Source organism: Nanorana parkeri, unplaced genomic scaffold (genome assembly GCF_000935625.1).
Source record: "Nanorana parkeri isolate BGI_ZX_2015 unplaced genomic scaffold, ASM93562v1 scaffold38, whole genome shotgun sequence".
Lineage (NCBI taxonomy): Eukaryota > Metazoa > Chordata > Amphibia > Anura > Dicroglossidae > Nanorana > Nanorana parkeri.
The window spans coordinates 944,651-971,529 of NW_017306306.1; the positions used below are offsets into that span (position 1 = coordinate 944,651).

Consider the following 26,879-nt stretch of genomic DNA (forward strand, 5'->3'; position numbering starts at 1 on the left):
GTCCATTATACAGTGGTGGACAAAATCACAATGGGACCCCCTTTGGTACTTTTTAACCCCCCCATTCAACTAATTCCTGATAACGTCACTGTAAATAGATAGATGATAGACAGACAGACGACTAGCTTTTATTATTCCATGAACTTTTGTTTCATAATATGGGGTCAGACAGTGAACACCTCCTTCTCTTCCAGTTTAAGTGGTGCCAAAAAGCAATGGAAGAAGCATTCCAGGCAGGGGGTAAAGATGCTGCTCACTGTGGACACAGCTTGAATAGCTCATCCAAGTACATGGTAACGGTGTCAAGAAAAGTGTTTTCCACTTTTCACATGCCTTAGAGTCTATGTGACATCAGGAGGGGTCCAAGAACCTGACCAACCTCCAACTAGCAGAAATTGGCCCCTCAGTCACCAAGGGCCCATTGTGCAGTCTAAAGGCCGTGACACACTGCACGCGAAGCAGCACGGAGTGGGGGCGCGCTGCCTTTGCGAGCAGTGTGTCATGTAATTTTCTGCTCGGCACCTCAGCTTGCGAGAGCTCGCGGAGCTGAGCGTGCCGAGATCAACAATTTCAACTTCAGCCATGCGACAGCTGGCAGGTTGTTACGGACGAGCCGATTGGCTGAAGGTGCTGTCAATCATCTGACTGCACTCAGCTCACACACTGCACGCAAAGCTCCGTGCCGGATAGCTTTGCTTCGCTCTGCACGGCTTCGCGTGCAGTGTGTTGCGGCCTTCAGGCAGTGGTTCTCAACCTGCGTAACCTCAGGACCCACATTTGTCCTTGGTCATTAAGTTGCGACCCAAGTCGCACTGCAATGGAACGTAGGCATTGTGTTACCGTGAGTTCTGGTGCAGGGGATTGAACTGTGGGTGGGTGGTGTGCTTGGAGTGTCATTCAAATGAATGGCAATGCAACGCACCTACCACACCAGAAGGCGTAGTAGGTGCAATTGCATTGTACAGTGCATTAATCGCATTAGACTGTTTGATTAACTCTCTGTACTGGTGTGAACAGGCCTTCAAAAACAGAGACACACAAACACAGACACAATCTCACACACAACCACAATCTCACAGATACCCATATACACTCCAAGATTTTTAAGATCCACCCAGTCTCGCTACCTTACGAGAACAAGAGTGGATGCTCAATCTGGGGTCCAGTGTGGGCTGCTGTGCTGTGACAGAGCTCCATCCATATGTGCATTGCTTGTACAACTCCCTTGCGTGCCCTGTAGAGTTGCCAGGAGCAAGACGTGACGTCACTCCGGTCCAAGCACCACCACAGGACATGTAAGGAAGCTGTAAGCAATGCACGTTTGGATGGAGCTGCCTCGCAGCCGAAGCTCCTGCCCACTCCACCTCAAGCTGAACAGCATAGGAATGACTGCTTGGCGCAAGAATGGACAGTGCTGAGCTAGGGGGACGCTGAAAAGCCTCTCACCTAGAAAAGTGGAAGGCACATGGCGACCCACTGAACATGGGGTCGTGACACATTTTTGGGTCACGACCCACCAGTTGAGAACCAAGGGGCTAAGGTATATTTGCCTGCCACTGTATCCAAGTCTCTTACACTGTGATGGATCATGGAAACCCAGATGATGTAGATGCACTCGTTGCCAGACATGCCTCACACTCACCTGTCTGATCTGTGCTAACAGACCCATTGGAACCGGGGCTGTTTCCCAGATACTGGTACTCTGCCACACTGAATGAGGTGGAACAGTCATCCCCGATATTCTGAGAGATATCCTGGATGTCCCCTAAGTCTGTGAAGAACTCCTTAGGTAGCGGGCTCCCGAGATCATCCTCCAAGGGAGCAATGGAGCAAAACTCCACATCTGGGTCTACCTTGATGGTGGACATGGTGGATTGTGTCTGTAACCATTACACTGGGGACAAAAACAGCAGAGTTATTTTCTTCAAAAATAGTGATTCAATATATTTATACTTATTTACTAATCATCATAAAAGGGCCTACACCATCTGGCCATACGTTTGTGGGCACTTGACCGTCACACCTACCTTTATGACCAAAAGCATGTGGGCACCCCTCCACATTATGGAGTTCAGATGTTTCCAGTGAAGTATTATGTTAATCCTGTACATTTCCAGCCTTGCCATGCAAATATGGGAAAGCGCCTTTTCTGTGCCATGACTGTCCCACTGTGTATAAAGCCAGCTTCATAAAGACATGGTTTGATGAGTTTGATGTGGAGGAACTTCAGTGGATAGGACAAAGCCTTGACCTCAGTCCTACTTGGTATGAACTGGAACACCAATTGTGAACTAGGCCTTCACATTCAACATTTGATTTCACAAATGCTCTTTTGGCTGAATGGGCACAAACTCCCACAGACACCTTCCAAAATCTTGTGGAAGGATAATATAGTTACAATGGGGGGAAGGGGGTGCAACTCCATATTATTAACCATAGTTTTGGAGTGAAATGTCCAACAAGCTCATATACAGTAGGTGTGATGGTCAGGTGTTCACAAACATTTGACTACATAATATATTTCATGTGCAAGAATCCAGCATAGCAATGTTCTGATTTGTGCGATGTGTAGGTCATGCTGCATTGTCAATGCTCTTTGCAGTTGTATTTGTTTTAAAGCTTCAGCTCTGTATTCATTAATACATTACTGAGTGCTTTTATTTAAATGCAAGCAGTGCCAGTACCTGAACTTAACATGCTCCTTGCAGGCTCTGTACAGTACAGCACAAGGACTTGGTCAGCTGTGCTGCATATCTCATGTATTATCAAAGGGCATACCAAAGTAGGAGAGAGCACAGAGACAGGGATGAGCTCATTAGTCTACTTCTTCACTGTTCAGGGTTAGGAAAGGACAAGACCTGTAAGGTTTACTTCAATCAAACATCAAACTATGCATCCACCTAACTGAATGTGAAGAAAACAAAAATTGTGGATAATAAGGGTATTTTTGCAGTTGTCCCACCTAAAATATTCATTACATATCAAGAGACATCCCGTATATTTTACTGCAACAAAATGGATTAAACACAAATGTCCAGAACATGTTCCTGGAAATTATATCAGGAAACTTTCCTGGACTCAGCCCTTCCAAACGATGTACAAACTCTACCAGCCTGTACATTCCGTACAATGTTACTTGCTCTATTGTTCCAGCCATTGGGCACACTAGGCAGCGGTATGAGATATCATGTGAGATGCCTGTAACTCCATTATAGTTGTGTAAACTGGGAGGCGGGAGATAGCAGTGCTCAAGGTCAAACACACCACGCGACACCAAACTGGACTTACTACATACTGCTCTGTGTTGTCAGCCATCTTCAGTTCCCCAGAATCAGCCGGGCCATCTATCTCAGCTTCTGGATGTATGTCTCCTAAAGCTGAACCAGGCAAACAGCACAGTGGGGCAGTGGTTAGCACTTCTGTGTTGCAGCACTGGGGGGTCCCTGGTTCGAATCCCTGCCAGGTCACTATCTGTAAGAAGTTTGCATGTCCTCCCTGTGCTTGTGTGTGTTTCCTCCGGGTACTGCGGTTTCCTCCCACATTCCAAAGACATGCTGGAAGGTTCATTGGCTCCTCTCTAAATTGGCCCTCTATGTACGAGTATGCATGTGAGATAGGGACCTTAGATTGTGTAGGGACTGATGTGAATGTGCACTATGTAAAGCGCTGCGTAAATTGTCAGCGCTATAAAAATACCTGTCATAATCTATAATCTGGAGGCCTGGTGAGACCCTACGGAGCTCTGGTGCTGGCGGGACCCCATGGAGCTCTGGTGTGACCCTACAGAGCCTTGGTTTAACCAGGGCTCTGTGGGGTCTCATCGGGGCTCTGTAGGGTCTAACCAGCTTGGTTAGACCTCACAGAGCCCTGGTGAGATCCCAAAGAATCTCTAGAGGGTCTCACCAGGGCTCTGTGGGGTTTAAACAGCCCTGGTGAGACCCCACAGAGGCCTGGTTAAACCAGGACTCTGTGGGTCTACCAAGGCTGGTTAGAACCCATAGCGCCCTGGTGAGACCCCACAGAGCCGCGCTACCCTGATGAGGCCCCCTCAGAGCCCTGGTTTAACCAGTGCTCTGTGGGGTCTCACCAGGCTGGTGAGACCGCACATAGCCATGCTGAGATGCCACAGAGGCCTGGTGAGACCCTACGGAGCCTGCTGGCGAGACCCCATCTCGCCCTGGTGAGATCAGACACTGTGGGGTCTCACCAGGGCTCTGAGGGGGTCTAACAAGGCTGGTTAGACCCCCACAGAGCCCTAGTGAGACCCCCACATGGGCCTGCTACCCTGGTGAAATTCTACAGAGCCCTGGTTTAACCAGGGCTCTGTAGGGTCTCACCAGGGCTCTGAGGGGTCTAACCAGGCTGGCAAGACCCCACAGAGCCCTGGTGAGATCCTACGGAGCCCTGGTGCTGGTTTAACCAGGGCTCTGAGGGGGTCTTACCAGGGTGGTGAGTCCCCACATAGCAGGTGCTGTGGGTGCTCATCGGGGCTCTGTAGGGGCTAACCAGCTTGGTTAGACCTCACAGAGCCCTGGTGAGATCCCAAAGAATCTCTAGAGGGTCTCACCAGGGCTCTGTGGGGTTTAAACAGCCCTGGTGAGACCCCACAGAGGCCTGGTTAAACCAGGACTCTGTGGGTCTACCAAGGCTGGTTAGAACCCATAGCGCCCTGGTGAGACCCCACAGAGCCGCGCTACCCTGATGAGGCCCCCTCAGAGCCCTGGTTTAACCAGTGCTCTGTGGGGTCTCACCAGGCTGGTGAGACCGCACATAGCCATGCTGAGATGCCACAGAGGCCTGGTGAGACCCTACGGAGCCTGCTGGCGAGACCCCATCTCGCCCTGGTGAGATCAGACACTGTGGGGTCTCACCAGGGCTCTGAGGGGGTCTTACCAGGGTGGTGAGTCCCCACATAGCCCAGGTGAGACCCTGCGGAGCCCTGGTTTAATCAGGGCTCTGTGGGGGTCTAACCAGGGCTCTTTGGTGTCGACCCAGAGGTCTGTGGGGTCTCCCTGGGGCTCTGTGGGTCTAACAAGGCTGGTTAGACCCCACAGAGCCTTGGTGAGGCTCCAAAGATCCCCGATGTCCTGGTGAGACCCCAAAGAGCTTTACAGAGTCCTGGTGCTGGTGAGAACCTACAGAGACCTGGTGAGACCCTGCGGAGCGCTTGTTCTGGTGAGAACCTAGAGAGCCCTGGTTTAACCAGGCCTCTGTGGGGTCTCACCAGGGCTGTTTAAACCCCACAGAGCCCTGGTGAGACCCTCTAGAGATTCTTTGGGATCTCACCAGGGCTCTGTGAGGTCTAACCAAGCTGGTTAGACCCTACAGAGCACTGGCGAGACCCTACAGAGCCCTGGTTTAACTAGGGCTCTGTGGGGTCTCACCAGTCCCCACAGATCCCTGGTTAAATCAGGGCTTTGTAGGTCCTCGCCAGGGCTCTGTGGGGTTTAACCAGGACTGGTGAGACCCCACAGAACCATAGTTTAACCAGGGCTCTTTAGGGGTCTCCACCAGGGCTCTGTGGGGTCTCACCAGACTAGTTAAACCCCACAGAGTCCTGTGGAGACACCACAGGCCTGAGTGGGGCCTCATGTTTAGGTTTCGCCTAAGGCCTCGCAAACTCTAGAGCCGCCTCTGCCTCAGGGACTGCAGGAGGATGACACCAGATCAAATTTGGGTATGTTGTAGGCACCTTATATGCATGAAATGTGCTTTACACATGTCACCTATGTGTTTTACATGTGCTGAAATAAATTCCTATTTTGTTAGAAACCATGCCCGAGCTGCAGGTAGCAGGACTTTTTTCAATGCACTGCAATGCACATAAAATGTTTGGATGCCGTGAAAAATGATTCTGCTAAGCCACAAGCTATCTGCAGCAAGTGCAGATGCATCTCTGTTTCCTATAGGTAGAAACTCCAGTTCACACCTTCTAGAAAGAGAGGCAAGTTTGTCATTTCCTGGCCATAGACCTAAAATGATTGCTGTCCAGTGCAGAGGGTTTCAGCCAGTTCAGGCAGAACTCTCACGCTGCTTTCATATGGGGCTTTAGGATGCAGCTGCGGATTCTTGCAGCAGGAATCCAAGGTGTGTCCATACAGATGCAGCTGCTGTTCCTGTTCAAGTTAATGACAGGCTGACAGCGGCCACATCTGTTAGCAGCAGTCCACACGTGGTAGCACATGCCATGCTTATCTATGGCTCTGGAAGCAATCTGCCTGCATGCAGGGACAACCATCTATCCAGAACCGCAGGTAGTCATACCATGTACTATTACATGTAGATAGCCGCTGACAGATGTGGCCGCTGTCGCCCTGTCATTAATGTGAACATAGGAACATGTGTGGAAGAGGCTGAATAGTCAACATTGGGGACAGCTTTTCTCCTTTGTGAAATCTGAAGGTTCTAATGCAGCTGCTCCCACAAGGTGGAGAAACTCCCAAACAAGAGGAAGGGGTCTCAAGTGAATTCAGTCAAGAATAGATGGGGGTGCCATCACACTCTGTACAGTCCAAATCCATTATTTATTGATAAAAGGTCAATGGGATAAAAAAAAAGGCAATGCGTTTCGGGGGTCCTCCGAGCTCCCCCTTCATCATGCTTTGTCGATTGAATCCCTATCAGGAAAGTGTGGGCTCAAGTTTGAATCATAAATGACAATATTACCCGTGTGTTCACTAACAATGGAATTTCTCTGTCAGGTCAGAGCCATAAAGAGTCACTGAATACAATACACTCTCAACACGTGTAACTGAGTTGATCTACGCAGCTGTCCAGCAATGGTGCTGATTGCAATGACTCACAGCTATCCACTACAAATCTCAGTGTAGTCCAGTGTACGCACTGTCGGAAAGTGATGCCAAGTGTCGGGATAATGCGCCTCCATCATGTGTGCACAGGAATTGCATCATCAATGGCCGCCCAATGGCCGAACCAAGAAGACGCCAGATGGAGAAGAAGCATTGGAGAAGATGGCGGTGAGAAAGCCAGGAGCTGTTATCAATGGAGGAGCGCAAATCTAGAGGAAGTTATGGTAAGTGCCCCTCTGGCCTCTCCACTTCCACTTTGAACACAGAGGTTCAGCAAAACAGCCGGTCAGCTGGCATTTTCAGTCTCCAGTTGCAACCCCCATATTTCTACAAGACACCCTAACAATGTACTTCCACTATGTGGCTCCTTTTGGCCTGTTGAATATCCCATTGCAAGTGTTTGGTTCAATAATAGCAAACAAATACCTGTTGAATCTGCCACAGATCTTGTGCTCATAACTTCCTGTGCTCTCTGCACTCTGTTACATTGTCCCCAGCTCTCATTGTGGACTACAGAACATCTACCTCTATGTTATGGTGATGAGTAAAGGGGGCGTTCTGTAGCCTTCTCCTAGGGTGACAATACTACTCCTCCATAGATACGGTACAGCAAGGGTTGTCACCCTAGGGCAGGAAGTGTGTTACTGGCAGGACCACCAGGTGTAAATAAAGTTTAAAAAAAGCCTGGAAAAAGAAAACAAATGCAGCCGCCACATCTAAGTTCTGGGAAGTTGTTGTGCCGGGTTTAGATACACTTTAACTCACAACATGTACTAATAGAAAACACAATGAAGGGAATTGATCAGAACTGGAGCAGACAGAATCTGGAGCAGTTGCCCATCGTAACCAATCAGCTTCTCTCTTTCATTTTCAAAGTTTAACTGAACAAACTGAAGAGAGAAGCTGATTGGTTGCCATGTCACAGACCAGTTCAGATTCTGTCTGCTCCAGTTTTGATAAATCCCCCCAAAATCATTTGATATTATTTTTACAGACTACGATGAAATAAATGTGCTTACCCTCTTATAGTCTGCTGACCATGGGAAATCAGAAGCTTCCAGACACTCTGTCACAAGCATTCCATTTCTGGCCGGACAAAAATAATATATATATTCTTCTGTAAAGAAAAAAACAACAAAAAAATGAAGCAACGTAAGAAGAAAATCTCCTCAGTCAGTGGCACGGGGAAGGCAGCTTGTGATGGAACGGCTGTCCGGGTTCCCCTCTATCTCTCTCCGTCTCCGTGTGATTAGCAATGGATTAATCATTACAACGACACGTCAAATCATTAACCTGCTCACAGAACGCCCTGGCCAGCGCATTGTGACACGCCGCCTTATTGCTATGCATGGCGCAGTGTGATTTATGTCTGTGACGGGCCATAATGGAACTGCACTATAGAAGAAATACAAACGTTCTACAACAGTCATTCCCTAATAGTAACTAAAGAGCACCTGTTCTATCATAATAGAATACTGTGAAGGAGAACGTCAATTTAAAGGGGAACTCCAGACAGATATAAAAGAAAACGCCCAAAAATGACAGCTTTGTATTTATGAATAAACATTAAAGAAGAATTCTAGGTACATTCGTATTAACCCTCGTAGGGGGGCTGCCCCCGCACTGCAAAGTTTAAATGCTCATTCATGCTCTTAGGCTGGTCCCTGGAGAGTCTCTCCCCCTTCCACTGCAGCGGTCTAAGGTCCACGAGTCATCACATTCTATACACAGTGTATAGAGGGTGAGGGCAGCGAGGGACATTCCATTGCAGCAGAGGAGGAGGATACAGGCTGGAGGGACGTCTGTCACAGCCAGCTAGTTCAGAGGATCTCGTGAATATAACTATGTTATTTACAGCCCTAGACCAAAATGAGCAGTTAACCTTTGTATTACGGGGATAGCCCGACTGCAGGGTTAAGAAGGGTTAATTAAACATTTACCCAGCGTTCATCTTAGAATGTATATTTCAGTGCAACTAGTACAAATACATGAATGTGACGTGATAGCAGCATTTTATAGTCCCCTAAACAGCAGAATATGAAAGGGAGGGGCAGCACAAGGAGCCAGCCGGGTGTCTTAATGCAATTATGGTATCAAGGAACATGCTGACAGCAGAGAGGTGACCTCATCAGTGTGCTGCTGCTCCATCACTGTCCAACCACAGGTTAAGGTGGGGTGGGGAGGTGACCTAGCTGTGCTGCTTAGCTGCAGCAGAGAAAAGTTAGGTCTAACTGTGCTGTCCAGTAAGACAGTGTAAATCTCATAACTGGATGGACAGAAATGCAACTCCTATAAACAGGTCAAACAGCTTTCATATATGCATTTCAGCCACATAATATAATTATTATTATTATACAGGATTTATATAGCGCCAACAGTTTGCGCAGCGCTTTACAATATAAGGAAGACATTACAAACACAGAACAATTCAAGACAAGATGTTTAGGAGGGCCCTGCCTGTGAGGGCCTACAATCTAAAAGGGAGGGAGAAGTGATACATGAGGAGGTACAGTAGCTGTGTGGGGATGAATTGTTTGAGAACATGATGATACAGTGGTTAGGTTGAGGTGGGATATATATTAGAGCTGCAGCTAACGATTATTTTCAAAATCGATTAGTTAGCCGATTATTAAGTTTGATTAATCGTATAAACAATAAAATAATTTTTTTAAAATGGCTCCAGTGATGGACTACTAGTTTGTATTGAGATTGTAGTCCATCACAGGAGCCAGCTTTGGAGCGGTGGAAGTATAAAAAAAAAGTGTGGTGTGCAATATATTGAAATGGAAAGTTTAATCGGGCCTGTCTATCGGCGGCTGTCATCCCCCACACCTGCTCCTCCTTACTACATCTCCCCGCGTCCCTGTGCCGATCGTGGAAGTGGGCGGGTGGTGAGTGTGAGGCGGGAAGGAGGTGCGGCGTGTAGAGCGTGGATGCGGGCGGGCGGGTCTGGCAGCGGTGAGCGTGATTTGGGGAGGAGGTGCGGCACGCAAGGTGTGTGGAGCCGTGAACAGGCCCCACTGATCGGAAGCCGATTAATCGATTATTTAAAAAGTTGACAACTTTTTCAAAAATTCGATTATAATCGATTATGTCGATTAGTTGTTGCAGCCCTAATATATATATAATATAATGGAGTTACAGGCATCTAGATTGAATCATCAAGCAGCAGGGAAAGAGACACAAAGCACACTGGGAATCCAGGAAGTTGATGAAAGTGATGGGCAGACAGAAGGCAGCACTCACTACGTAAAAAGGATTTTTATCAAGTAAGCTTTGATTGCATTATCAAAAACAGCTCCACTATGTATTCCTATTACAATGTTGATGTTATAACCGGATAGGATATGCTGGGACTTTACAGCTCATTTCATTATTTTTTGTTACAGTGAAATGCATGGGATTCCTCCTGATATGCAAAATATTTAACCCCTTCATGACTGAGGCCTTTTTTACATGACCTGATACGGCTTTCAGGAACAGTTGGAAACCCTTACCATTCCTTGTCCACTATTTCTAAGTCCCTGTCTGGAAATAGTTCTAGTAACGGGCTGATTGCGCCATTCTTCTTCTTTCCCTGTAAACTCATTGAGCTTTTTTTAGGCTTCCTGTTTTGTAGAACAGAATTCTAACTGAATATAAAACTCCTTCTGTTCCAAGAAACTGAAGGTGCTACAACTCTATTGTACAAGAGAAATCTCATAACCTTCTATCCATCGGTGAGTACTCTATAATCATCTTACCTATATGGTTTATTTTAATTCATTTTGGAAGGGTCACATTTTAAGAGTATTTAAAGGCAAACTTGTTTTTCCCATTTTGAATGGAGTGGTGAGGGTTTTTTTTTTCCCACTGGTGTCTGTGTTCCCGCTAGGGAGAGTCACTCTCTCTGTCTCTCTGTGTCTTGGTGACCATTGTCAATGGGACTGAATGTGATGAAAAAGCTAACATTTTGAGTGGTCACCTGAAGAGGAATAGAGGGGAAATCTTAAAAAAAGGGTAATCCTTTGATGGTATGGCACCCCTGTATGTTTAGCCAAGAATATCACCCCTCCTACTTGTTTCAGAGGATTTAATAATCTCAGGACTATAGCAAATATTGGTGGACTTGCCCCCACAATGTCCAGACACTCGATCCACACATATACCTTAACTAGTACAGTTCTCTCATGCAATCTTAAAAAACAAACAAACCTGGGAGGCCGTGTTACCCAAACCCATTCTGAACATCAATAAGAGTCAAAACACCTTATTTATGCAAATTTTCATGGCGACTAAGCAAACAATAGCAAGACTTACTAGTGAGACCCTACTCTCAAAAGAGAATAAGTGGTACCATGACAAAAAGCCCTGCTGAGTGATGAACATAATAAATGATTGAAAATATGGCTACCCTGGGAAACATACTGTGACCTTTGACGCACTGTTGGTAATTCGTTAGGGTCTGCGCCTCCACTCCGAGGTCCCTGTAAATCCCTTTTTTCTCTCTCTAATCACTTTGACCAATGTCCACCCTCCAACCCACCACCATTACATACCCATCTACTTGGCTGTACACCCCACTGTTACTCACACCCCATTTTTATATCCATGCAGTTATTATGACTTGGGTGACTACACCAGACATATTACACCTGCGGGTTATTCACACTCTCCTGTCTTCTGATGGTCTAACTACGGTACATCTATTTAGTCCTAAAGCTTCAGTAGCCCTGTTCTTAGATCCTTCATCCTCATCAGTCTCAACAACCTTGACTTAGTAATTATTTCCTGGGTCTTCCCCAAATTACTGAACCACTACTGATCGGACTTTACTGACATCATGTATGATATTTCTGTGCTATTGCTGCATACCTGCAGTTTTTCCCCCCTGTACTAATATCTATACCACAGTGTTTTGTCTGTATGTCATCAAAACCAATAGAAAGTTGCAAAAAAAATAGTTTAGACTTTATTTTACTTTAAAGGACACTGTCACCCAGACCATACTGGCCAAAGTGACTGTATCTCTGCAAAGGGTCCTCCACAGCTGTACATAATAACCAGTCATGTCCATAATACTTCTGGTTATATATACTTCTGCTCCCCCAGGCCACCAACAGCAGTAATTTTAGTGCCGGATGGAGTAGGAATTTGCGATGAAGGTGCACTGGTAAGGTGAGTATAGGGGGTGTGGAAGGTGACTGCCTATTCAGGGGCCTACAAGGGTTGGGTGCAACAGTCAAGTGCCATACCTTTCAACAGATCTATATAAAGAAAACAAAAATAATAACAAGCCCAGCCAATGACCCATCTTAGCCACACCTATTTATAATATGCCCCATGCATTTTAGGCCTCCTTAATTCTTTAAACAAAACAGGAATTTAGCCTGAAGTATCTCTGTCACTCAGCTCTGCATCTTTAACAACCTCTTAGCAGATTAATTACTAAATATCACAAACTAATTGTTACAAAAGGCAACTGGTAATTCACACTAACATATCATGACATCAGTATGCTGCGCATACACTTACACAACGGCTCTATGTGTAATAGGTGCAGTGCTGTCCAGGTTTATAAACACAGTGTAGTTCATTGCACTCCATGCATAAAGATACCAATGCAGGACAAAGGCATAGTCTGGCCAACGCTGCCTTTGGGGTAATGTCACTTTCAAACATTTATAGACAGAAATTGCACTACAACACTGATAAATATTAAAGGGTAATGTATCAAGATTATTGAAGGATATTTATCAACACTGATAAATATTAAATCTAAAGGCAATTGTTTTTGCCTTTTTTGTTTTGGATCGAGTAGGGAAAGGTTAGAACTGTGGTCAAGTTCCTATTACACAATTCGTCAGGTAGCGAGGAGTGCTGGATCACTCAATGTGTATTTGAAAGTTTTAAGGTTTTTGTATTCTATTGTATTGTATATTGTAAGCCATCTGGTAGCTTTATTCGTCCTAGGATGGTTCTTAGGAAAGAAACAAATATAGGATAAGCAACAGAAGCATCGTTCCACATATGGAATGCCAGAATAATATATGATTTAAGTTTACCAAGAAAAAGCCAACACCTTTCGGGGGTTGTGAAAGTTCCCCTTCTTCATAGGTGAAGAGGATCAAAAGACTGAAATCTGGACTGCACAATAGTATCAAAAGCAGGTGTAATTGAATGCCCCATTGGGAGCCATGTGTCTAGCTTTAGGTTGGCACACTGCTGCATTGGCTTGTCTTCGGCAGTCTTAATTTTGGAGTTTTATACTTGGAGTGGAGTTTCTATTGTCTGCGTTCATGGTGGGGAGATTCACCCTCTCTATTTGTCCTGATGACCGTTGTCAGTAGTACAGAAAGTGATGGATGTTGAGTGTCATTTAAAACAGAAGCAAACTGGCACTGGAGCAAAGAGCGAAATGTCTGCAGGAGAAAGCATTGGAGGAGTGGTGAGTATTGTAGAAAAAGTCGGCCTTTAAAGTCTACCTAAAAATAAAAAGCTATTCATTTTTAGTTTTGCATAGAGTGCTGAGGGGTTATAATCATCTGTCAGATTTGTATTGCTCGTATTGGTAAGGGTGAGAAGCGCTGGACTCTCTATTTGCTCTGCTGACCATTGACACTGAAATCCAAGACTTGGAGTTGCCACCAGAAGAATAGAGATGGAATCTTCCAATGTTGCCACTTGTTCAGATGAAAAACTACCTAATGCTATATTTTCCTTTTTCCACAGACTGTTGTGAAACCCTCAATAAGAAAACAAAAACAACAAATGTCATTTATGTTTGGGATTTTTTTTTTTTACAATAAAAAGTTCCAAAAATGAACATTTAGTTTGTTTTATTGATGTAATTGTGTGAAGAAGAACCACAGAGATTGAAAAGGATTGGGAAGTTTGCATGTCCGAGGTAGATTGGTCCTAACATGATTGCACACAAATAGTTGACATCAATTTAGACACTGTGCCATATCCTCCCCTGGAAGGATGAGATCTGCTTTCACCTGCTCATAGAAGTGGCCATGTATTACCATTCTGATTATAGACAGAGATACTCATCTCCTTACCACTATACACCTTGCTTACCCTACTTTTTGATAAAGTAGAGAACCTATGCCAGGTATAAATGTTGTCTGTGTCCCCATAAAAGTTATTCTGTCCTTCCCATTTTGTTGCACATGCGTTACCTGGACAGGAAGTGTAAATCCTCCTAACACAAACCAAACAAGTACAAAATCCAGTTACTATGTAACTCAAGTCTCATAAAGTAAACAAAAAACTTCCCTCACCTTCCAGGACTGAGCCAAATCTTTCTTCATTTGACTTCTGAATTGGCAATGACAATGCTCGGCTCAATAAATTGGGAAGTGAGCGAACACATACCGCCACTCGCTCACTTCTCGATCTATCACTGCAGAGAGCAGTGACTGTCACTCACGGCTCCCTGCAGGGATTTCCCCCATCCCCTCTCCGATCCTCCAGCGCTGACTGGCAGGACGGACGGGGCAGGTACAGCTGGCTCTGCCTCTAGATTTCTCTGGGTGCTGCTTTATAAGGGGTGCCACTGGGTGTGTGGTTGGAGAACTTCTCCTTGGGGGAGTAACTCTGATCCTTTGCCCCAGGTGACAGAACGTCTAGCTTTATCACTGCATGTTCATATATACTGTAAAATGACTGAATGGTCCCCTATAAAAGAGAAAGAAAACAGAGATGGGTGAACAGCTACCTGAATTCAATTTGTTTATCTCAGGGGACATAAAGTTTAATGTCCTCTAATTCCACAATAATCCCACAGATGCTGACTCTGCTCCTTGAAAAGCATTTACACTAATCCACGTCCTATTTGTTCCTAATGCAAACCAGATGCCAACAATTCACCCTAATTGAATACAAAAAACAAGCTGAATTGATGGAACATGGTGCTGCCATTGATGATCAATCCTTCTGAAAATGCTAACTGCCTGGCTTTCATTATATTCTAATGACTCCAATACTATCGGAAGCATTGACCTGGAACAAGTATGCAGATCAGGAAACAAAACTAGTGGCCATGTAATCAAGTGTTCTATTTAGACATCTGTTTAATATATTTTTATTATTATTAATACATTTACAACAATAGCATTCACATTTGTATATTTCATAGGTATAAATAAAGAATATTACTTTCTTAGTGAATCTAACAAGTATAAAATATCTTTGATTACGTAGTCCATTTAATTACATTCCCTTTCATTCCCATCCATACTTGTGATTATTCATATTTCCCATAACATTATTCTCTTTCAACCCAGTTTCTCTCCCAATCAATCCACTACCTCTCCTACCAACATTTAGAGGGGTGGGGGGAATTTCCAGTGTGTTTGTATAAAACTATTTCATTATTAGTTCTAAACCCTATCCTAATGCCTCCCACCTTCCCTACTGTCTTCGTGTCTTCCCCCCTCTATTTTACATGTGACTAAATAATGCTATCTATAGTGTCTATGTGATCATATATTTCTCTTCCCCCCCGCCTCCCTCCCCTAATACTTGTGTTCTTATCATTCTTGTGTTCCAAAAAAAATAAATTTCTCTTTATCATATTTTATTGTGTTTTCTATTTAGCCATCACCCTCCTTTTGGGTCACACTCTCCCCCTCAGCTCCGGCAGTCTAAGGATCCGTGAGTCATCACTGCTAATAGTGTATTAGACGTGGAGCAGAGGGGGAGAGATACGCAGGGACCGGTCTAGCAGACAGGCGGGACCGATGTTCAGGTGAGTATATCTTTTTTATTTTACACCCTAGACCAAAACGTGCACTTAAAGTGAAAATAAAGTCAAAAAATGTTTCCCTCCCCCCAATGTTAAGTAAAACACTTACCTTATAAGATGTTTCTTAATCCGATCTTCTTTCCTGTCCTTTTCAGCCTTCTCTCCAGCGCTGCTGCGGGTCTCCGATCCAGCGCAGACTCCTCTGTCCTTGCTGGCACTTCCTGGGTGCACGCGTCCATAGACTTACCTTGTGTCTCTCCTCGTCTCCCGGCCGAAAATCCAAACTGCGCATGTGCCCGCCCCAATATGCATTGCGGCCGCCCAAGCAGTTTCGGATTTTCGGACGGGAGTGCGCGGCGAAGACAGCGGTAAGTTTTAACCGCTTTTAAAGCGTTTTGGTTTTTTAAAACTTTTTGCATATATCTACTGCTTGCTAGCAGTAGAATATGCAAAAAAAAAACGGAGGGTTTAGAAACCCTTTAACCCTTGCAGTGCCAGGGTAGCCCCACTGCAAGGGTTATGTTTCATTCTGCCCAGAGTTGTTCCTTAATGTAGCCATGTATATGTATACATGGTCGGGTTTTCTAAACAGATGGGTGTTTTTGGCGGTATGGCTAGCCTTTCTGTAGAAAATCGCTTGATTCTCCATCCACACTAAACCTGCACTGTATCTGCAATCTGCTACTGTATTCAGAAGGCTGCAACCTCCATGGTTTCTGAATACCCAAACAGCGACTGCATCTGATTGACTGACAATTTTCAAATACAGATTCTGCTGAATCGCCTGAAATTCCAGCCGCGTGTGGCTACCTTAACAGCACACTACGTGACAGGACGGCTGTATGAGACCGCAGACAAAGCCCCCTGCCCTCTCTCACCTGTATAAATAACAGCTTATTCAGCACAAGGCCCCCGGAGGAGAAAACCAGACTGAAGCCACTAAGGAGTCACTTTTCCTGCTATTCAGGATTGTTCAGAGCCTTGCTAGTAAATGGGGGTTTAATGTCATGTTATGTGAAAGAAATGTGTAACAGAAATAGCCCAGTCAATCTTTTCTAATGGAAGAGCCTTTTAGATCCCTGAATAATCTGTTAATAAACTTGTCTTGCTTTGGAAGAAGTTCACGTGCAAATTTGGGGATCTAAACCAGATTCCCAGAATAATTTGCTGTCTGTGCCTTCCATGCACATTAGGTTCATGATCACCGGGAGTTAGAACAGCGTTTCTCAACCTTATTTCAGTCACAGCAACCAAACAAATATGCAAAATCTTGAGGCACCCCAGTCTAAAGCATAAAAAACATAAAGTGTAAAATAACAATGTATTGTCTCTCCAAAATCCTTAGCAGACCCCTGGTATGTATTTTCAGCAGAGACCCCCACACAAAAACACAAAAAGATGAGGTTTGCCCATCACATCAAATTCCCCTCTTCAAATTAGGAGCCCTACCTTTACACCAGAACCCCCCTCCTTTCACATTAGCACCCCCCTTTCACATTAGAAGCTCCCCTTCACATCAGGAGCCTTCTTCACATCAAAAGCCCCCCTTTACATCAGAAGCCCTCCCTTTACATAAGGCACCCCCTTTTTACATCAGAAGCCCCGCTTCACATTAAACCCCACTTCCTTTAATATCAGGAGCCACATCTGTGGCAGTATGCCAGGAGGGGAGAGGCAAAGCAGGGCTGGATGGAGGAGAACTTTTTTGAATGGATCCCACCCTTCCTGGATTAGTGTCATTAATTTCCAGGGTGCTGGCCAAAATTTTGAGGCACCCCTGAGAAAGCCCGAAGGCACCCTGGTTGAGAAAAACTGAGTTAGAAGAAGGAGTGCTGTCGCAAGTCCTCCGTTGTCCCTTTTCCGGTCTGATTTATAGTTCTCTAATAAAAATGTATTATAAATGTTTTAATTACACAACATCTTTGTATTAAAATGGAGTGGCGAGGGAGCCCAGCAAAGGTATCAGTGGGTGAGGGGGTTGATCTTACCCTTAAAGGAGAACTATGAGGTGAGTGAAAATCAGTCACCCTCATAGTTCGAGCCGACATGTGACAATGAAACTGTCACACGTCGGCTCAATAGATCGGGAAGTGAGCGAACACATACCGTCGCTCGCTCACTTCTCGATCATCTCCCTGCAGAGAGCAGTGACTGTTCACGGCTCCCTGCAGGGATTCCCCCCTCTCCGATCCTCCAGCGCTGACTGATAGGCAGAGCCAGCTGTCACTCACGCAGCTGGGTGGATCTCGGCAGTAATGTCGGGATCCGTCCCGGCTGCGGCGCTCTCAGTATAAAGTGAGCTGTAGCTCGCGACATACTGAGCTTTGGGTCACAGGAGGACGCTAGTATATGTCCTCCCATGACCCTTAAGAGAACTATGGGGAAAACACTTACCCCATAGTTCTCTTTTAATGGGCACAGTGACCGCTTAACTTTGTAGTGTTTGGCATCGTGTGTCACTGTACAAAGTTATCTGAAGCAAATAGTTTTTTGTTAATCTGTTTCAGTTTCTTACCTGGAGATCCCGCTACTGACAGCTCTTTCTATTGCAAGCTGACAATGCTAAGCTGCTTGTAATCAGCAGCAAGGTTATCAGCCTCCTGTGCACACTCCTTTGGTTGAGCAATGAGCTGCCTATTTGCTATACCCGATAGGCAGCCCAACAACCCAAAGGCGTGCACACAGGCTGGCAATGCTGCTGCTAATTGTGAGACTTTGGCTTATTGTCAGCCTACGTGAAGTGCTATGACTGGCAGGATCTCCAAGACAGAAACTTTGGAACAGAATCACAAAACATTATCTGCTTAAAGGGGAACTCACCTCCAGCAATGCTCTGCCCGTAAGCTCAGGCCCGGATTCCCCACAAGGACACCAAAGCTCGGCCTCGGGGCGGCAGGGCGCAGAGGGGCAGCAGCGTTGTCCCTGTGGGGAAGTCCCGGGTGTCGGGTGGTAAGTTGCCCTCTCTACATTTAGTCCTGCTTTGCACAAGCAGGACTACACAGTGAGAGGGGAGAGCTGTGCTCTTCCCCTCTCACCTGTCACAGGAGTTCCAGCACAGTGCTGTGCAAGAACTACTGTATTGGAGGGGTACAGGGTCAATAAAGAGAACCTGTCACCTCCAATTGCTATCACACAGGGGATTGTTTTCTCCTGTATGATAGCAATAAAGTTAGGTGGGAAAAAAAAAGAAATTGATTAAAAACATTTTTAAATAAATAAATACAAATCAAAAAAATTAAATTGATAAAAAAATAAAAAGAAATAATTAAATAAAAAGTGATAAAAAAGTTTTAAAAAATAAACAAACAGTGAAAAAAAAATTGAAACTAACCCCGCCGCCTTGCCACCTGGTTGCCATTCTCCATTGATGGGGAGGGGGCGTATTGCGGAACCTGGCCTTGGGGCGGCATTGAGAGTAAATCCGGCCCTGCGTAAGCTCCCTTGTCGACATCTTCGCCCAGCCTTCTTCATGGTTCAGGACCTTTGGGCATCTTGATTGGCAGCGCCAGTATGATATAAGGTAAGAATCCTTTATTTCAGAAGAGATGCAGTAGGTCTCTTCAGCAATAAAAGGCCTTCCTTTTTGTACATTTCCACTTTGTATGTACAATTCCACTTTATGAAAGCGGTACACAGTGAGGAATGATGCCACACATAAAACCATTGATAGCTCCATGGTTGGGATGGCTTATAGGACTTCACAGGAGCAACTTCAATTTGCCAGATGTTAATGCACCCATTTACTTGAATCTATATCTGATCATTATTAGGTGCTTTCCAAAGCTTTCTGTCCACTGGACTGCTGTGCAAAGAGGTCTTGTCTGCATGTGGCGAGCTATTTTTACATTATGTTGGCAAGTGTGATCTTCACTGCTCTTTGTACTGTCTAACTGTCAGGGGTAATTATTACATGGATTCAACTTTCATTTTTTGATTATCTTTTGCACATTTAGGGGCCAGGGTTGCTTTTCTGTCTCAGGATCTAAAGTTCTCACGATGGCTGATGTTTCAAGAAATTGCAAGTTATCCCAGTAAACCCTACAGCAAAAAATTAGAGTATTTGTATATAAAAAAGAAGTTGGACCACTCAACATGACCATAACCCACGGGAGCAAATCAAAAAGCAGAAAAAAATCTGAATAATCTGGTCATCTCCATCCAGCTAGAACGCCTTGCTGTGATCTGAAGGCCATTCTTTTAAATCAGGGGTATGCATACTCTGGCCCTCCAGCTGCAGTGAAATTACAAATGCCTACATGCATCGACCTCTGGAAGTCATGCCTGAGTCTTGCATTGCCTCATGGGATTTGTAGTTTTACAGCCGCTGGACTGCCAAGAGTGCCTACCCCTGCTCTAAGAAACTCCAAATATATACACGAAAAAAGAAACGATTTGTACACATAAAAGGGCCAAAATGCCTCCTTATCCCTGTGTAGGTCTGGTTAGCAGTTAAAAAAAGCAATTGTGGTTATCCCAATAAAAGGATTTTCGATGGGTTATTAAAAGAGAACTTGACCCAAATAATGTATATAAAAGGCAGCCTTAAAAATGATAAAATGGGAATTTTAAAACACATACCATATTTTGCGCTCCATAAGGCGCAATGGACCATAGGACGCAGGCAAGTTCTGTGACAGAAGTTGTTACAGAAGCTGCAGTGTTGACCGCTGAGGTATGGCCTCAGCCAGAATCATCACACCTGTCCTGGTGACCACTGCGAAAATCCAAGATTTCACGTTCCCACCAGTGCAAGAATAGAGGAGAAACCTTCAACAAAGCAGCCTTTGTGTGGTCAGATGGAAAAAGTACAACAGATTCCTCCATCTACACTTAACTGTGTGGATGGAGTAATCTCCAGCTGGGCCAATCTGTTGCACTTTTTCCATCTGACCACAGAAAATCTGCAGATAATTGCAAGGTGTATGGGCACCTTTATCCATTTTGGTACAGACTGCTACATACATTAGGACACACATAACGCGATATGTAGCACACGTAAAGTTCCATGCAACATTTACAGTGGTTGAATGTGCTTCGCAAAGTATATTTACTGTTTACCACGATGCGTGGATAGATGAACCTAGAAAAGGTGACTGATGTCATGGTGGAACCAGGTCCTAAGGTCTCTCTTTAACAGAGTGACAATTCCTTAATGTTTAACCCATTGATAAACATCATCCTGAAAACACTGCATGTAGCAAAATCCACAGTCAGTTCATGTGGAACGTGCATGCAATTCTAGTTTGACTAAAGGTCTGGCAGCCTGTCTCCAAATTTAATTTAGCTTATTAGCAGGGAAGAAGGTTGTTTCCGATAGAAAGCAGAGTTTAAAGTGTTTGGTACTTGTTAAAATGTGTGGCACTTTCAACTACTTTACCTGAAGAGGACCGACAAGAACAAAAGGAGACTGGGAAAGTAGACAAGAGCAAAGAGAGACCGGGAAAGTAGACAAGAGCAAAGGGAGACCAGGAAGTAGACAAGCGCAAAGAGAGACCGGGAAAGTAGACAAGAGCAAAGAGAGACCGGGAAAGTAGACAAGAGTAAAGAGAGACAGGGAAAGTAGACAAGAGTAAAGAGAGACCGGGAAAGTAGACAAGAGCAAAGAGAGACCGGGAAAGTAGACAAGAGCAAAGAGAGACAGGGAAAGTAGACAAGAGCAAAAGGGAGGCCAGGAAGGCAGACAAGAACAGAGGAATGCCAGGAAGGTAGACAGGAAAAAAGACAGGCCAAGCTATGGATCTTTTGAAGGCATACCGATACCTAATAGGACTGGTGATGATGATGATGATGATGATTTTGGCTGTCTAGCCAAGTGGAATTTGGAGGGGCAATATTGGGCAATCCATTGGGGGCCCGTAATCGTAAAAAGAAAAATCGTAAAAGAGCTTTTAGTTTAAATGATAGCTTTAGCAAAGCTCAGACTATTCCTGGAGGTTTGTTCATTTCGTTATTGTTTGGGGGGCATTCTCCCATCCAGGCTGTTTAGCGTGGATGGAGGAGTCTAGGTTTTTTTTACTTGTTCAGCTGATCAGTAACAAAACAATACGTGTTTGCTTTGCTTATTGCCCTAGGGGGATAATGGCCTTACACTATCCGTGTTCTTGGAAAAGTGGAATTTTGATTTACTGGACGAAGCCACCATTGCAGTGTTCATGACTCGACAACACAACCATAAAATAACAATGGCATTCTCCTCTTAAATGTATGCATCTGTCAGGCAAAGCATTCATATTGTAAATGGTTTGAACCCAGTGGTAGTCGTGTGACCATTGCCTCTAATCTGATCACCAGGTGAATGAATTCTAATTCATTGGTCACAAATCTGTGTCTTTGGGTAAAGGGGTGTTGGATAGAAGTTCCAGGAAACGGGGTTGTCTGGACACAGCACACAGTTCTGAATTTTTTCAGTCCATAGTTCCAATGTGCTCAGTAGCCATTGACAGAGCATTTTGTAGCACTGTGACCATACAATGCAAGATGCTTGTGTTCCCCCATGTGGTGAAGTAATGGACTACAAATATGCAGTGTGTTCATGTATTAATTTGTTTGTTTCTAATTCTGCTTTTATTTTCTTTTTCAAGAAAACAACAAACAAGTTGTAAAGAAAGTGTGTTCACTATCCCCGTCTCTCTCAAAATGTCCCTCTTCTTGGCCTCTCTTTTCTCTTATTGCTATTAATGGCCTAATTCCACACATTTCCCTCCTTTTTATATTTCATCCATTATCTTTGCAATTTCCTTTATCGTATCTTGTGGCTCTCTCTACACTTGTTTACCTTCATGTCCTCTCACTGTGCTTCTCTTCCTTCCTGGCCACCCTCTGCTCTTGTTTACCTTCCCGGCCTCCCTTTGCCCTTGTCTACATTCCTGGCCTCTCCCTGCTCTTGCTTACCTTCCTGGCCTTCTTCCACTCTTGCCTGTCTTTCTGGCTTAACTCTGCTCTTGTCTGACTTCCTTGTCTCCTTGTGGTCATGCCTACTTTCCTGGACTCCCGCTGTTCTTGTCTACCTTCAGGGACTCACTCTGTTCTTGTCTACCTTCCTAGACTCTCTTTGCTCTTATCTACCCTTCTATCCTCGCTTTGTTCTTGTCTACCTTCCTGGACTCCCTCTGTTCTTGTCTACCTTCAGGGACTCCCTCTGTTCTTGTCTACCTTCCTAGACTCTCTTTGCTCTTATCTACCCTTCTATCCTCGCTTTGTTCTTGTCTACCTGCCTGGACTTCCTCGGCTTTTGTTATCCTTCGTAGACTCCCTCTGCTCTTGTCTACCCTCCAGGCCCACCTTTGTTCTTTTTTTTACCTTTTGGCCCCCCTCTATTAATGTGTATCTTCTTGGTTTTACTTTGCATATGGATGGCTATGGAAAGAAAAGCTGAAAGAAAACCATAAGGATCATAATGAAGTAAACAAAAGCACAAATACACCAACCAGCTACAACTAGAGAGGTATTTGCTGTTGTTTTATGCAGTCAAAATATGAAATCTAGACACAGTAATTGATGGGACTCGCGTGTCATATGACACCTCAAGTCAATTTTTCCACTTTGCGTTCAGGCTCAATAATGCAGAAAATCAAGTTTCAATATTGACATTTTCCATACCTATAACATTTGGTTCCCCATCTTCAGAGAGTTATGGATACCCTGCTTATGTTATAAGTGTATATATTACTGTACTGTGTGTTGCGGTGCAGTCAATCACATTGCAGACAGGAGCTGTGTTTGGGCTGCCATGCAATGCACTTGCCGAACCTTAACACATGGACAGTGTGTTGCGCAGTACCATGCTTTAATTAGTTTGGCCCTCCACAGCCGTTCCAGTTTCCAAATTAATTGCCCACCCCGCTCTATGAGAAGCTTAGCCATAGCTTTGAGCCCTTGTAGCGTGTAGCTAGTTGATACAAATGTAACAATCAAACAGGTGTGTTGTTCAACAAGGAACAATAGATACATAGGGATCAGCTTCCATAGTTTAGTGTTATCTACAATGGACAACTGACAGCACTGCATCCTTGTAGCATGTAGCCAGTTGTAGCAAAACTAAAAACCCCAAAGACTAGACTGGCTGGGGTTTTAACTCTTCCCTCCTCTATCCAAAACTAACAAACACACTTTCTGAATTCTTTAAAGCAGTGGTTCTCAACCTGTGTAACCACAGGACCCACATTTGTCCTCGGTCATTAAGTCGTGACCCAAGTCACACTGCAATGGCATTGTGGTACCGCGCATTCCGGTGCGATCTTACGAACCGTGGGTGGGAGGTGCATTTGGGGTACCATTCAAATGAACGGCAACGCAACACACCTCCCACACCAGAATGCGCGGTAGGTGCGATTGCGTGGTACAGTGTGTTAATCGAACGGGTCCTCAAAAACACTGACACACTCACAGACATTCTCACACACACATACACACAAAAATGTATTTAATGTAACTGTTTGTAAGGTCCACCCAGTCTCCCAACCTTCCGAGAACTGGAGTGGATCCTCAGCCTGGGGTTCAGTGTGGGCTGCTGTGCTGCGAAGGAGCTCCATCCATATGTGCATTGCTGGTACAGCTCCCTCACATGTTCTGTAGAGGTGCCGGGAGCCGGAATGTGACGTAATTTCGGTCCAGGCACCTCTACAGAGCATGTGAGGGAGATGTAAGCACTTCACGTATGGATGGAGCTCCCTCACGGCCATAGCCCCATCCCATCCCAAGCTGACACTCGGCGCCAGGCAGCGTATTTTGAATAGCAGTGTGGCGTGAGAACTGACAGTGCTGCGCTAGGGGGTGCAGAGGATCCTCTCACCTAGAAAAGTGGAAGGCAAGCGGCGACCCACTGAAAACAGGGTCGTGACCCACTTTTGGGTCACGACCCGCCAGTTGAGAACCAAGGCTCTAAAGGAGCATTCAAAATTCTGAATTCAACAGACATGTGACTTCATTTAAATCCAACTACACATATAAACAAGTCACATAACATAAAACCTAGTGTCATTTCAGAAAAACATTTTCTCAACAGAAAAGGGGACAGGCTCAACTGGTAGTGGCAGCAATAGCCATCTGGTAGACAGGGACACCCTGGAACAGTCCAAGCAGGTTTGTATTGCTCTTTTATTCAGTAAGGCAGTAAACACACTAGTTCAATGCGGGAGGGTTTTGTACAGCAATTGCAGACTACAGGACACAATACACAGCATAAGACAAACAAAGCATCTGCTCATCCAAACAAACTAAAATCACTTCAGTCCCTGACTAACGGATTGCCCCTAATGGGTTCCTGGAAATAAACAGGCAACACTTATACCTTTCTAGTGTTCTGTCAGCAGTCAGCCTTTTCACCCAGCAGCAGGCTCCCACAGCAGAAAGAGTCTTCACCCTTAGACAGCTCAGATATATAGAGGCTTGTGGACAGCTGACTATTTGGGGAGGTCTGGCTGACATAAAACATGGACCAGGGACTGCAGCTCTATAAAGTCTCCTGGCTTCAGGACCCAGACTAGAACTTATGAACTGCTCGGCATCGGCTCCTACTGGTGGCCTTTTAGCAGTTCTAAATGATAGGAGGCAGAAGCGGATTTCCCGATCATGTGATCACTATGACTAGCTGTCACAGTGGTCACATGATCGGGAGGCCATCCCTCTGGCTCCCAATCGCAAATTGTGACAGCTCAGGCACTGTGCTGGAAGCTGTCACTCACAGTACATTTGTCCACCACTAGATGTCCTCAGACTGGAGGATGAATGACAGCCAGCATCATTCAACCCACCTCCTGAGCCCAGGCTGTCATGGACCAGCTCTCAGACTGTGATTGGACATTGAAGGAAGCAGCACAATGATTCTCTCTCTTTTCCCTCCTCCTATCAACATGCTCCTTGCCAACGCATGACCTGATGAAATGGCAAAAAACTACAATACCCCAAATTGTCTATAGACGACTCTTTAAGACGACTCTTTAAAAAGCATTTACTGTTTATCAAGTTAGTGTTAACAGCGATTGATGGCCCTAGAATTATTGCACTCCGACATTTGCGGTGATATGTAACATGTGTGGAGCAATCGTCATTGTCGCACTTAGGCACACCCGACGCTTGTTTGCGTTTATATGTGCGAGTACGTGAGGGTGGGTACTTTACAAAATTTTGATGTTATAAGTGACTTTAATTTTTTAATCTTTGTTTTTACACTTAACTTTATTGCCATCACATAGGGAGCTAACAAGTCCCCTATGTGATAGCAAAGATGATGTGACCGGTCCTTTTTATGTACTAGACCCCAAATGTCACCTATAGACCACAAGATGAAGCACAGATCTGCTTCACCAGCTTCTTCTCTGGGCACAGCAGCCGGAGAAATGACAGTCTGAAACTGGAAGTGATGTAACACACATCGCTTCTGGGTTCAGAGATCGGAGGGTAGATCAGCTGCGTGAAGTGTGCTGATCTCCCTCCAAATCGAGGTACACAGACCCTCTGTGATGCTAGTAACATTGTATGTGGCAGACTGTAAAAAAATGATATCAAGATCCCAGCTGCTGATCAGATATTGTAATCTTGGTATAACTGCTTCTTCCTGAAGTGGTTAATAAAACATAACTGACAAATAAAATAAACATTTTGTGCAAAAATGTGTTTATGAGGTTTCCACATACAGACGGAAATCTTCTAAATGATTCAACAGTTGCGTGGGGAGGACTGCTACATGAGGTCTGTTACATGGTCATCTTTTACAGGAAACTTAATCACTCTCGTCACCTTCCCGGCCTAAAAACAAAAACGAGCTCACATTCCCCCAGGAAACGGCCTGTGAACGTATGAGGCTGATGGCTTAGTAAAATAGGTTAATCACACCCTGTCTGGCCTCGTGATTCAGCTAGAAATGACATGCACCGATTAGATGAAGTCACACCTTCAATGTTCAAAGATCACCAGATACAGAACACGCTCAATGGGGACAATCTACAATCCTGGTAATAGCAACGCTTACTTCTAGTGTATGTATACACAATTTATATATATATAGATGTGTATGGAATATGGAAGGGTAAAGCCCCCTGTCAGGTTATTTTTAGCTGTCTGCATACCAGTGGGGCGATTTCCTTCACTTCCTGTCCCAGAGATGAAACAGGAAGTCTCCCAAAGTAAGCTAGATTCCTTTCCTAGACAATTGTCCCTGGAACAGGTGTCCCCACTGGATGATTCTCTTTTACACTGGACCTTTACCCTCTTTGACTAAAGCTGCCCATACACCTTACAACCATCGAACGACTTTCGTTGTGCGATGGTTGTAAGGTGATTACATTTTCGTACGACCTGCCCATTTTGGACAGGCAGATCATACTTGCGATCATTGCAAG

At 44.9% G+C, this 26,879-nt stretch overlaps 1 protein-coding gene across 2 annotated transcripts in view; it reads right to left on the reverse strand.

The window, feature by feature from the left end:
- PPARA (peroxisome proliferator activated receptor alpha) overlaps positions 1-26,879 on the reverse strand; it is a 55,789-nt gene that overhangs the window by 17,301 nt on the left and 11,609 nt on the right. The window contains exons 2-3 of one of the 2 annotated variants that reach the window (XM_018570332.1): positions 7,829-7,926; positions 1,643-1,894 (exon numbers count right to left, since the gene is read on the reverse strand). In XM_018570332.1, the coding sequence (XP_018425834.1) occupies positions 1,643-1,868 (226 nt within the window). In that variant the 5' untranslated portion in view covers positions 1,869-1,894; positions 7,829-7,926. The remainder of the gene's footprint in view (positions 1-1,642; positions 1,895-7,828; positions 7,927-26,879) is intronic. The other variant, XM_018570325.1, reaches the window with a different exon arrangement.